Source organism: Oncorhynchus keta, chromosome 6 (genome assembly GCF_023373465.1).
Source record: "Oncorhynchus keta strain PuntledgeMale-10-30-2019 chromosome 6, Oket_V2, whole genome shotgun sequence".
NCBI lineage: Eukaryota > Metazoa > Chordata > Actinopteri > Salmoniformes > Salmonidae > Oncorhynchus > Oncorhynchus keta.
The window spans coordinates 21,700,437-21,713,023 of NC_068426.1; the positions used below are offsets into that span (position 1 = coordinate 21,700,437).

General features: G+C 43.7%; 1 protein-coding gene across 1 annotated transcript in view; it reads left to right on the forward strand.

The window, feature by feature from the left end:
• The first annotated feature begins 527 nt into the window (after positions 1–527).
• The window catches only part of LOC118384850 (protein turtle homolog A-like), a 35,609-nt gene continuing 23,549 nt past the window's right edge, over positions 528–12,587 (forward strand). The window contains 3 exon segments of the mRNA XM_052520068.1: positions 528–936; positions 6,230–6,324; positions 6,417–6,611. Of these exon segments, the coding sequence (XP_052376028.1) occupies positions 6,264–6,324; positions 6,417–6,611 (256 nt within the window). The 5' untranslated portion in view covers positions 528–936; positions 6,230–6,263.

Genomic DNA, 12,587 nt, shown 5'->3' on the forward strand with positions numbered 1-12,587 from the left:
AACATTTGAACAACTTGGACATGTTCTGTTATAATCTCCACCCGGCACAGCCAGAAGAGGACTGGCCACCCCTCATAGCCTGGTTCCTCTCTAGGTTTCTTCCTAGATTCCGGCCTTTCTAGGGAGTTTTTCCTAGCCACCGTGCTTCTACACCTGCATTGCTTGTTGTTTGGGGTTTTAGGCTGGGTGTCTGTACAGCACTTTGTGATATCAGCTGATGTAAGAACGGCTTTGTAAATTAATTGATTGATGTATTATTTTGGAACGTTTGTGAGTGTAATGTTTACTGTTCATTTTTATTGTTTATTTAGCTTTTGTTTGTTATCTATTTCAGTTGCTTTGGCAACGTAAACATATTTTTCCCATGTCAGTAAAGACCTTACATTGAATTGAATTGAGAGAGAGAGAGAGAGAGAGAGAGAGAGAGAGAGAGAGAGAGAGAGAGAGAGAGAACTAGAGCGAGAGAGAGAGAAGAGGTGATTGGTTAGACTGCTCAATGAAGACGGAAGAGGTGAGAGTGTAGAAACCTTTGCCACGGAGCATCACAATCAAATGTGTCTGGAAGGTTGGTTATTCTCTGCATTTTAGGGGACCTTCTAACCGTGGAAGTATCTTGAATCTTTGCATATGCCTACCTGTTGAATGTTACAGCGGGCGAGGAAACTTTTTGGCGATACAACGCGTCTGTCAATAATTTGTTAAAGAATTCAGCGCAGAATCCACTATCATATATTTGCGGATACCATTCAATGTTTCAGTAAGGATCAGCAAATCAGTTGAAACTTGTAACAACATATTTGGCACCTGAGAATTAAACAATTAAACACCTGCCACTTGTACACGCTGAAGACTAAAGGAATTACTGAAATAAGACTTCAAACTGACGCACTAAATGGAAACACAACCTGCCTTTACTTGTAAAAGTGTATAACGCAGGTAAATTGTGTTAATTGTATTAAACCAACTTGTTTTTTCCCCTTGACAACTTTAAGAGACCCTTTATCTGTTTTGTGTGGGTATTGCTATTTAGTCATCAAAACGTCTAGACTTTAACCTGTTGAAGGACTGAAATGCGTGTCTTTACCTGTCTCAAATCATTTTGAAAGCCACTTCCCTTTGAGGAACTTTTTTTAGACAGACATTTGAAATTGCCACTTGCACATGCTCAGATGTGTCAGACATGACAAACAGGGTCCTGGGATATTTGTGTAAGAGACCTGTGGGTTGATCATATTCCGGTCCAATGTTTGCAGTTGACAACCATGCAAGCCTCATATTCATTATTTATGCTCACATTTAAAGTCCTTCAGCATCACTGTAGTCATGTGTGGTGACAGGACTTTACTCTTACGCTCAGGATATCATATGGGCCTATCTATATAAGTCATCTAAGTGCAACATTTCCCCTCCAAAAGTTATAGTATAATATAGCCTATTGTAAAATCGGTGCTAACATTGCTGTGAATAAGGGTTGTGTGGGTGATGGCAGTTCACTGTAGATTTAACCAACCATACCAATCATACCTTTTGATGCCATGTATATTGAAACTGTGATCAGTACTGAGTGAAAAGGGGTGAAAATAGGAAATAAATGTGATCTGCATTGGCCCTGATGGAATTCCAGTCCATCTATGGGTACCTCTCCTCCAAAACTGATGTGTGAGAATGTCATTGTCAGAGCATTTCTATGTTCATGGAAAACTATCCTCTTATCATTATATTATTACTCAGAAGATACCCATGTACCTTGGGGCTTATATCACCTCACCACATTTGGTATTATCCTCTTCACATGTGCTGTTGAGAATGAGAGGCCTCATTAGTTATGGATAGAGCACAATGGCCCAGCAGGGGGATGTGAGTGCTTTGTTCTGTTCTTCACAAGGAATAACTAGTCCTCATCCCCTCTGCTCTGTCCCCAAACCACGGCTGGCACGATCAACCTGGATGAAGAGGAGTGTGGAATACAGCTGCTTATCCATCCACCACTGACCACCATGCAGAGAAAGACCCCTCTAGAATCCATTGCGTCTACGTCTCGGGACACATGTATGCATGACCGTAGACTGGTACGCACGCGCGCACAAACACACACGCACACCTTCACAGAACATCTACAAATATTTGATGTTTCATTATGGTGGTTTCTGGCATCACTCAGAGGCGTGGAGTCTTTGTTACCTCGCTGAATGTTGTAGCCAATGCCTTACCCTGAAAACACACGTGTGATCGGCATAACCCTTCTCTTCCATGTCACAGGAATAGAATGAGAGTGAGAACATCTCTCTCGCACCTATAGTGGCAATGGATGAGTTGGAATATTTCCCGCTTAAGTGCACATCTGGTTAGAGAGCGTCTGTTGTAAGAGTGTTCAGAGCTCCCTCCGAGTCAGAATCCAGGCGGGGTTATAGCTGGGTTATACAGCTAGGTAAACGGGTTAGTATTCTCTGGTGGTTACAAATCAATCGCTGCCCATTTACCTGATTAAATGTAGTAGTATTTCACCAGTAACCCTGTCCCTACGGTCCCTGCTCTCCTGTCTGGTGAGAAATCAAAGACAGGCATTTCCCGTTGGTTAGGGTCTGTTAATTTTGCTGTACACACATTGCAGGAGCTTTGTGTTGTTAATGTCGTCCGTGTGTTTGTAAGGCAATGCTGCTTAGCTGGTGGCAGGAAGTGTAGTGAGGGAGACTGTGCCTAGGTTACCAGAGCTTTACTGATTAATGAGCATGTTTGTGTTTTACCGTCCCTCTGCAGGCCTACTCTGCTTTCTCTCTCTCTCTCTCTCTCTCTCTCTCTCTCTCTCTCTCTCTCTCTCTCGCTCTCACTCACTCTCACTCTCACTCTCACTCTCACTCACTCACTCCCACTCTCACCCACTCTCACTCTCACTCTCTCACTCTCACTCTCGCTCTCGCTCTCGCTCTCACTCTCGCTCTCGCTCTCACTCTCACTCTCACTCTCACTCTCGCTCTCGCTCTCGCTCTCGCTCTCACTCTCTCTCTCTCTCTCTCTCACTCACTCTCTCTCTCTCTCCACAGAAACAGTCAGCCCTGTGTGTACAAATGAAATGAAATGAAATTGTATTAGTCACATGCACCTAATACTTACGAGCCCCAAACCAACAAGGCAGTTTAAAAAAAAATACAGAGTCAATGTGCACTGGTTATTTGAGGTGGTATGTACATGTAGGTAGAGTTATTAAAGTGACTATGCATAGATGACAACAGAGAGTAGCAGTGGTGTAAAAAGGGGGGGGGGGCGTGCTGTGCGGTAGCAGAGAGAACAGTCTATGACTAGGGTGGCAGGAGTCTTTGACAATTCTTTGGGCCTTCCTCTGACACACCAAACCCTTCTGACTGACTAGCCAAGCCTTTCATCCTCAGTCGTACCTCACCCACTTTCTGTGTGGGAGGAAAAATAAGAAGCAGCAAACAACACTGTTTTATTGTGTCTTTGCTTGCTGCTGTCTGACTCATGGTCAAGGCAATCGATTAGTAATGCAATTGAAGTAGAGGGACAACAGACGAACACACTCAAAACGATTATTACCGTAGTACTGGAGACTTACGGGTTATGTTGCTCAGCCTACAAGACAGTCTATCGCATTCTGTTTATGGTCTTGACTTTGTGCAGAAGACTGCCATAGAGCTTTATGATGAGCATCACCAGATACGTAGCCTATCACCTATTTGCCAATTGTGTTACCCGAGTGAGTCTTGCTGCTGCTCGTATTCAGTAGGGCATTCAGGGAGCTTTCACTCTTGACCTTTTGCTCTCTCACTCCCTCTTGTAACGACCATGAAGACCTATAGAATATGACTTACCATTTCTTATCAGTTAATAATACTTTTAAAAAATGTATTTCCATATCCATTCAATATTTTTTATTTCAATTTGAAATGCATTTTAATTGGTATGAAATCCTGTTCAGCTTGAGTGCAGCTCTGGGTGGATTTGTTTGTATGTTGATATGTTGCTGTGTACGTGGGATTTGGTGGGATCCTTGGTGGACTTGTTTGTATGTATGACATGTGCCCATGGGATTTGGTGGGATCCTTGGTGGACTTGTTTGTATGTATGACATGTGCCCATGGGATTTGGTGGGATCCTTGGTGGACTTGTTTGTATGTATGACATGTGCCCATGGGATTTGGTGAGCGGTGCTGCTCCCAGCCCTCTAAAAATAGCTCTTGCGGTCTAGCAGTGGAGTAATGAACTTAGCGTGATAATCTGCCGTTAGGGGGTGTGTGGTGAAGCCTTCTGGGAAGTCTGGGTGTTTGGATGGAGAGCTGAGTCGACTATTAGCCCATCCTCTGTTAAATCACTCCCTCACATGAGCTTGCCCCTCTGGAGAACATTGTACATGTGGGGGACTCCAGAAAATCTCTAGCCCCATGTATCTCTAGCCCCATGTATCTCTAGCCCCATGTTTCTCTAGTTCCATGTATCTCTAGCCCCATGTATCTCTAGCTCCATGTATCTCTAGCTCCATGTATCTCTAGCCCCATGTAACTCTAGCCCCATGTAACTCTAGCCCCATGTATCTCTAGCCCCATGTATCTCTAGCCCCATGTATCTCTAGCTCCATGTATCTCTAGCCCCATGTATCTCTAGCCCCATGTATCTCTAGCTCCATGTATCTCTAGCCCCATGTAACTCTAGCCCCATGTATCTCTAGCCCCATGTAACTCTAGCCCCATGTATCTCTAGCCCCATGTATCTCTAGCCCCATGTAACTCTAGCTCCATGTATCTCTAGCTCCATGTATCTCTAGCCCCATGTATCTCTAGCCCCATGTATCTCTAGCCCCATGTATCTCTAGCCCCATGTATCTCTAGCCCCATGTATCTCTAGCTCCATGTATCTCTAGCCCCATGTATCTCTAGCCCCATGTAACTCTAGCCCCATGTATCTCTAGCTCCATGTATCTCTAGCTCCATGTATCTCTAGCCCCATGTATCTCTAGCTCCATGTATCTCTAGCTCCATGTATCTCTAGCCCCATGTATCTCTAGCTCCATGTATCTCTAGCTCCATGTATCTCTAGCCCCATGTATCTCTAGCTCCATGTATCTCTAGCCCCATGTATCTCTAGCCCCATGTAACTCTAGCTCCATGTATCTCTAGCTCCATGTATCTCCAGCTCCATGTATCTATAGCTCCATGTATCTCTAGTCCCATTTACCTCTAGCCCCATGTATCTCCAGCTCCATGTATCTCCAGCTCCATGTATCTCTAGCTCCATGTATCTCTAGCTCCATGTATCTCTAGCCCCATGTATCTCTAGCTCCATGTATCTCTAGCCCCATGTATCTCTAGCTCCATGTATCTCTAGCCCCATGTATCTCTAGCTCCATGTATCTCTAGCTCCATGTATCTCTAGCTCCATGTATCTCTAGCCCCATGTATCTCTAGCTCCATGTATCTCTAGCCCCATGTATCTCTAGCTCCATGTATCTCTAGCCCCATGTATCTCTAGCCCCATGTATCTCTAGCCCCATGTATCTCTAGCTCCATGTATCTCTAGCTCCATGTATCTCTAGCCCCATGTAACTCTAGCTCCATGTATCTCTAGCTCCATGGATGGCATTCAGGTCTAATGGATAGATTATAATAATAGAAGTAACTCTGACTTTTTGAGACATGTATCGATTCCCCTGCCCCCCCTAGCTCCCCTGACTGGAAACCTTCATCATGGGTTTGACATAGTGGATCATGAAAACACGCTGAATATTTTCTTTGACCTGCTAGGAGTATTGCCAGCTTTATGACACCAATGACTGATGCACCACATGCAGTACAATGCTTCTGGCTGCTGTATGTGTCTCCTGCCACCCAGCTTATCTCCTTGACTGGTGACTGCAGTCCCTGACAGACCCGGCAAACTGAGTAAACAACACGGATTCTTACTCCAGCCGGTCAGGTGCTCTGCACAACTGACTCTCCAATTATTTAACGGGCATCCATGTTATGAGAACCATTTTGGGCTGGGAGGCTTTTGACAGGGTTGCTTGTTGGATATATATTTGATCCATTGATGATATGGGGTGAATTCCAATCTTCAGAAAGCTACTGTGTAAATGTAAACACATCTCCCATGTGTCTATAAGCTAGACACAACTGTCAACTCTATCTCGCTCTCGTTCTCTCTCTCGTGCCTGCTGGTATGGCGATAGGTGACAGGTTGGAAGATTCAATATGTGACAAGTGTGTCTTTTTGCCAACAGGTAAATGATGCTGCAGGCTGTGTGACTGGCTACTATGGGACCGAAGAGGGGCTATTTCGTGGATGTCACCATGGTGACTGCACTCTGCCTGCTGTGTGAGTACTACTTATGCATTTCCTCTGTAATGAACTATCTGTCATTCATTCTCTACTCAGGTTGTAACACCACTTTGTGTTGGCCTTCCTAGGTGTCAGCCATGGTCAGAAGCCGGAGGTGCGTGCCAAGGAAGGGGGTGTGGTGGAGATGGAGTGTAGACTGCCACCCACGGACACGGGTGCGTCTGTGTCCCTGCACGTGGTGGAATGGGTGCGCCAGGGCTTCGAGATCCCAGTCCTGATCAAGTTTGGAGTGTATGCTCCTCGGGTGCATCCCAACTACGAGGGTAAGTCCGTCTTCATCCTATCAGGAGCTCAACTGGGATCTAATCTTACCTTAAAAGAGTCTTTCATTTCAGCCCGATATCAGGACTGTCTCAGCACAGCCACTTCCAGAGGCCTTGTCCATTTACACTCTCATGCTCCCTATCCTACATTCAAAGTATATTCAGACTTCATTCTACCTATATCCTACCTTAACAGTAACGTTAGTTCAAAACAGCTCCAGTCCTCCTAACTGCACCACCCCCCATTGGTCTTTCCATCTATCGTCAGGATGCTTTGTTGGAGCTGGGGGTTTTGTGTTAGTTGTGTCTCTCAGATTGAATCATGGTCTATTGTCCCCATTCTGCCATAGGGTCTGTGGGGAAAAGGGATCTTCAATAGAGATTAAATACCTTTTGTGACGGCTTCTGTCCTTGAAAGTCTCAGACAAAAGGCTAGACGTGGACAGAGGGAGAGCAAGTCTGGGTGTTTTTCATCCTCCTTTAGTTAGGATCGTCCTGTTGTTCCAAAGATCATTGGAATTTGTGCACGGGCGCAGATGTGTTCATGTTTGTGTGTTGGCTAGGACTCAGAAAGCCCACTATACACCTGCTCAGCCAATTCCTATCAGAGTGTTAGGTATCCAGATGACACACTGATACCAAACACGAGAATACAATAACGATACAGAAATGTACATGGTAATAAAGTCAGTCAGCAGCCTGTGATGACAAGCCATAATGAGTAGGTACGTACAGGTGTAGGATCTTAAATTGATCACCCTGTTGCAGGAGAACTTTACTGCAATGCAGAACATTTCAAACTTGTGGTGTATTTTAGGTTTTTGAAAGGCTTCTGAAGTTTGGAATTTCCACTTAGAAATGTCAGACTTGATTTTCCCTTACAAAAAATGTAGCAACCCCTACAAAAAATGTACTTGAATTATAATCCACATAACATTTCACATTTCCTGTTGCTGCAGGAGAAAAGGGTTCAAACGGGATTCTTTGGCTGTCCCTGGAGGATAATCCTTTTTGGTTCCATGTCGAACTATTTTGGGTTCCATGTAGAACCCTCTGTGGAAATGGTTCTACAGGGATCCCAAAAGGATTCTACCTGGAACTGAAGGAGTTCATCTGGAACCAAAAAGAGATCTTCTATGGGGACAGCCGAAGAACCCTTTTAGGTTCTAGATAGCACCTTTTTGTTTCTTAGAGTGTCCATCTGTACATGGCAGAGGGAGTGAGGATTCACCTCATGTCAATAAAAGACACTAGCCTTTTTTCTCTAACCTTGAACAAGAACCTCCATTTGTTCAGTGATGCCTTTTATGGCTGATTGCAGTTTTGCACTAAATTGCATCTTCACATGCCACGAACGTCATCAGGGAAATGACCAGACCAAGGTGCAGCGTGGTGAGCGTACATTTTTCTTTATTAAGAATGTCGCCAACAAAACAAGAAACACCAAAAACGAACGTGAAGCTTGCTAGGGCTATCCAGGCCACTAACAAAGACCTCTACCCACAACTAAGGTGGTAAAACAGGCTGCCGAAATATGATTCCCAATCAGAGACAACGATAGACAGCTGCCTCTGATTGGGAACTACACTCGGCCAAACACACAGAAATACAAAACATAGAATGCCCACCCCACATCACACCCTGACCTAACCAAATAGAGAAATAAAACATCTCTCTAAGGTCAGGTCGTGACATCACAAGGACACAGACTATATGCAGACAAGGACAGGGACAACAACATACGTTTGACAATAGTGGAGGAAGGGCAATAGTATTCTACCTATTTTCTAAACAGCATCACCTGATTCTGTCATGTGAAAAAAACATCTGATGCCATGGAAACAAATAAGAGTCTAAAATGATCAGTAATATCAACCTTCTCCAGTAACAAACAGATTGTTTTAAAAGCTTATGTTCAGAGCAAAACAAGGCTGAAAAAGAGGCATTATCGGGTCTGAGTCCACCTTTCTCACAGCTAACTGGTGACTGATGGGAAGGACGAGTCTAGCTTGGGAAGGGGAGGTTTGGTGGGGAGTAGATGAGGTGTTGAGTTCCCTTCCTCAGGCATGTCTCTTCTCAGGTGTATTTTGCTAGACAGCCCCTCAGCTTGACTCTCAGGGCTGTGTCAGTTAGACTCAATGTCCACCTGTCATATCAAACACTTTAGCTCCATATACTACTGTATGTTACTCACCTGTTAGCTCAACCTATATTTAATCATATGCTAAACATGCTACATGCTTCATGAATTCAAAATGACTATGCTGGTATTAAGTAGCGATGGGGGGAAAATCGATAGTTACATATTGCAATATTATTTTTAAACAATGCCTTTATATTGATATTTGACTCCCAAGTATTGATTTGTAGGTAGTATTAGCTAGAGATAGTCGCCTGTACCTGCCCTAAAACTCCTGTATTTTTCATCCTATAGCTTGTTTTCCATCTTCTTTTTGAATAGTGAGCCAAAATGTTTTCAGCACTTTTATTTCCATGACTGATCAAATCTCTTCTACGTCACACTGATTGAGTTCGAATAACAGACTGGAAGCTTCTTAAGGAGGGTGGTGCTTGGAATCATTGTTCTTCCTCTGTCAACCATGGTTACCTGCAAGAAAACACATGCCGTGATCATTGCTTTGCACAAAAAGGGCTTCACAGGCAAGGATATTGCTGCCAGTAAGATTACACCTAAATCAACCATTTATCAGATCATCAAGAACTTCAAGGAGAGCAGTTCAGTTGTTGTGAAGAAGGTTTCAGGGCGCCCAAGAAAGTCCAGCAAGCGCCAGGACCGTCTCCTAAAGTTGATTCAGCTGCGGGATCGGGGCACCACCAGTACAGAGCTTGCTCAGGAATGACAGCAGGCAGGTGTGAGTGCATCTGCATGCATAGTGAGGCGAAGACTTTTGGAGGATGGCCTGGTGTCAAGAAGGGCAGCAAAGAAGCCACGTCTCTCCAGGAAAAACATCAGGGACAGACTGATAGTCTGCAAAAGGTACAGGGATTGGACTGCTGAGGACTGGGGTCAAGTCATTTTCTCTGATGAATCCCCTTTCCGATTGTTTGAGGCATCCATAAAAAAGCTTGTCCGGAGAAGACAAGGTGAGCGCTACCATCAGTCCTGTGTCATGCCAACAGTAAAGCATCCTGGGACCATTCATGTGTGGGGTTGCTTCTCAGCCAAGGGAGTGGGCTCACTCACAATTTTGCCTAAGAACACAGCCATGAATAAAGAATGGTACCTACACATACTCTGAGAGCAACTTCTCCCAACCATCCAGGAACAGTTTGGTGATGAACAATGCCTTTTCCAGCATGATGGAGCACCTTGCCATAAGGCAAAAGTGATAACTAAGTGGCTTGGGGAACAAAACATCGATATTTTTGGACCATGGCCAGGAAACTCCCCAGACCTTAATCCCATTGAGAACTTGTGGTCAATCCTCAAGAGGCGGGTGGACAAACAAAACCCCACAAATTCTGACAAACTCCAAGCATTGATTATGCAAGAATGAGCTGCCATCAGTCAGGATATGGCCCAGAAGTTGCAGTTTTTTATAATCCCTTTGGCACTAATTTCAGAACCGTGTAGTCATTAAAAATATAAAAATTCCCTGTAAGTACAGGGTGGTAAATTGTGGATGGGCCTGAAACCATGATTGCACCATTTGAGCATGGTGGAACCTGACATTATCCCACACAATGACATAGGTCATGCCATCAGCTCTACAGACCTGATTTAGCCCATCAAGGAAGGTTACATTCGAACAGTGAATCATGTGGCTGCCTGCAACTCAACATAGAGAGTTTAATAGAGTAGAGAGCTTAAGTTGTTGTTCGACCTAACATTTGAACTGGCAAGATGCGTAATCTAAGCAACTTTGACCATGGTATGATTGATGCCACACATGGTGATTCCAGCATCTCAGAAACAGCTGCCTTCCTGAGATTTTTATGCACTACAGTCTCCAGAGTTTACAGAGAATGGTGCGATAAACAAAACACATTCAGTGAGCGGCAGTTCTGTGGGCAAAACCACCTTGTTAATGAGAGAGGTCAGAGGAGAACGTTCAGACTCATTCAAGCTAACAGAAAGGCCATAAATGCTCAAATAACAGCTGTTTAAAACAGTAGTGTGCAGAAGGGCATCCCTTAACCTACAACACCGTGAATAATTCAGGCTGTTGTGGAGGCAAAAGGTGGTCCTACCCAGTACTAGATATGTGTACCTAATAAAGTGGCCGGTGAGTGTACAGTAATGTCAAATCTGAAAACATGGTGTGTAAAAGTGGTACATGGGACCTTTAAACTATGTCTGATAAAGAATGATGATGAAATATTACATCCATAGATAATGTAGTCCAATTGGTTCATGTTCCACTGTAATGGTGTCAATGGATCTCGTTATCCTGAAACTTTCATGATCTAAACATGGAATATTGTTTTTCAGTTTCCATAAAACTATGCATTAAGAGTAATGCAACAGTTACTTATCATTTGAGCAGTTGTATCATTGTAATGAAATGAGTAGACAGACATCTCAGAGGTAATGTGTGAATTGCATTCTGAAATGGTAATACTTTGATGTTAAGTTGTGTCATTTTGAACAGCTGATTTTAGTTCAATGAACAAATGATCGTAGCTTTATGTGTATTGTATCCAAGCAATTGGAAAAAGTTAGAGTTTTGAAAAATGTGCATTTTGGTCATTGGTTGTGTGTTTTGTGTCTAGAGTTTTGAAACATGACATCAAGGTTCCGAAATTAGTGCCAAAGTGATTGTAAAAAATTGTAATTGACAGGATGCCAGGACGGATTGCAGAAGTCTTGAAAAAGAAGGGTCAACACTGCAAATACTGACTGTTTGCATCAACTTCATGTAATTGTCAATAAAAGCCGTTGACACGCATAAAATGCTTGTAATTATACTTCAGTATTCCATAGTAACATCTGACAAAAATATCTAAAGACACTGAAGCAGCAAACTTTGTGGAAATTCATTCTCAAAACTTTTGGCCACGACTGTACAGTACAAAAATAAAAAAAGGTTTGTTAAAACAGATCACAAACTACTAATTATAAATGTATAAATTAATTGATATATATTTGTTTTGATTAAATGTGTGTGCGTGCATGTGTGCATGTGTGTGTGTGTGCCTGTGTGTGTGTGTGCGTGTGCGCGTGTGTGCGTGCGTGCGTGTGCGCGTGTGTGTGTGTGTGTGCGCGTGTGTGTGTGTGCGTGTGCGTGACCAACATCGACTCATATGACCATTATTAACCTACTACTGTTTTCATTGAGGCTGGCTTTTGGTGCTACAGCAGCTGTGTGATCTCTGCTGTTGATCGCGAGGGAGCCTTTAGCCAAACTGTGATGATTCACATTTCAAATGATCACAGCGTCTCTTAACAGAGGAACAAGATGGAGACATTGGGTAGTGAAGGATTTCAAGAGGTGAAACTTTACCTGCTCTATTCTCTGACAGAAACTTGAACACCAGCGCCTGGGATGACGGCATCTCTAAAGGAACTTAGGTTGGAGTCATTGAAACTCGTTTTTCAACCACTCCACAAATTTCTTGTTAACAAAATATAGTTTTGGCAAGTCGGTTAGGACATCTACTTTGTGCATGACACAAGTCATTTTTCAAACAATTGTTTACAGACAGATTATTTCACTTATAATTGTCACGACTCCTACCGTAGGTGGCTCCCATTCCTGTTCGGGTGGCGCTCGGCGCTCGTCGTCACCGGCCTACTGGCTGCCACTGATCCTTTTTCCCCCCCTTGTCTGTTTAATAGTTACACCTGTGTTTAGTTCAGTTAATTGGTTGGGCTTTATTATCCAGCCGGCCCGCTGCTGGGTGTGCGGGATTCTTTATGTGTAGTCTAGTGCACGCCTGTAAGTCACGGTTTGGCGTGTACTTGTGTTGTTCGGGACTGTTTAGTTCCTCTGTGTTTTGGGGCATTTGTTTGAG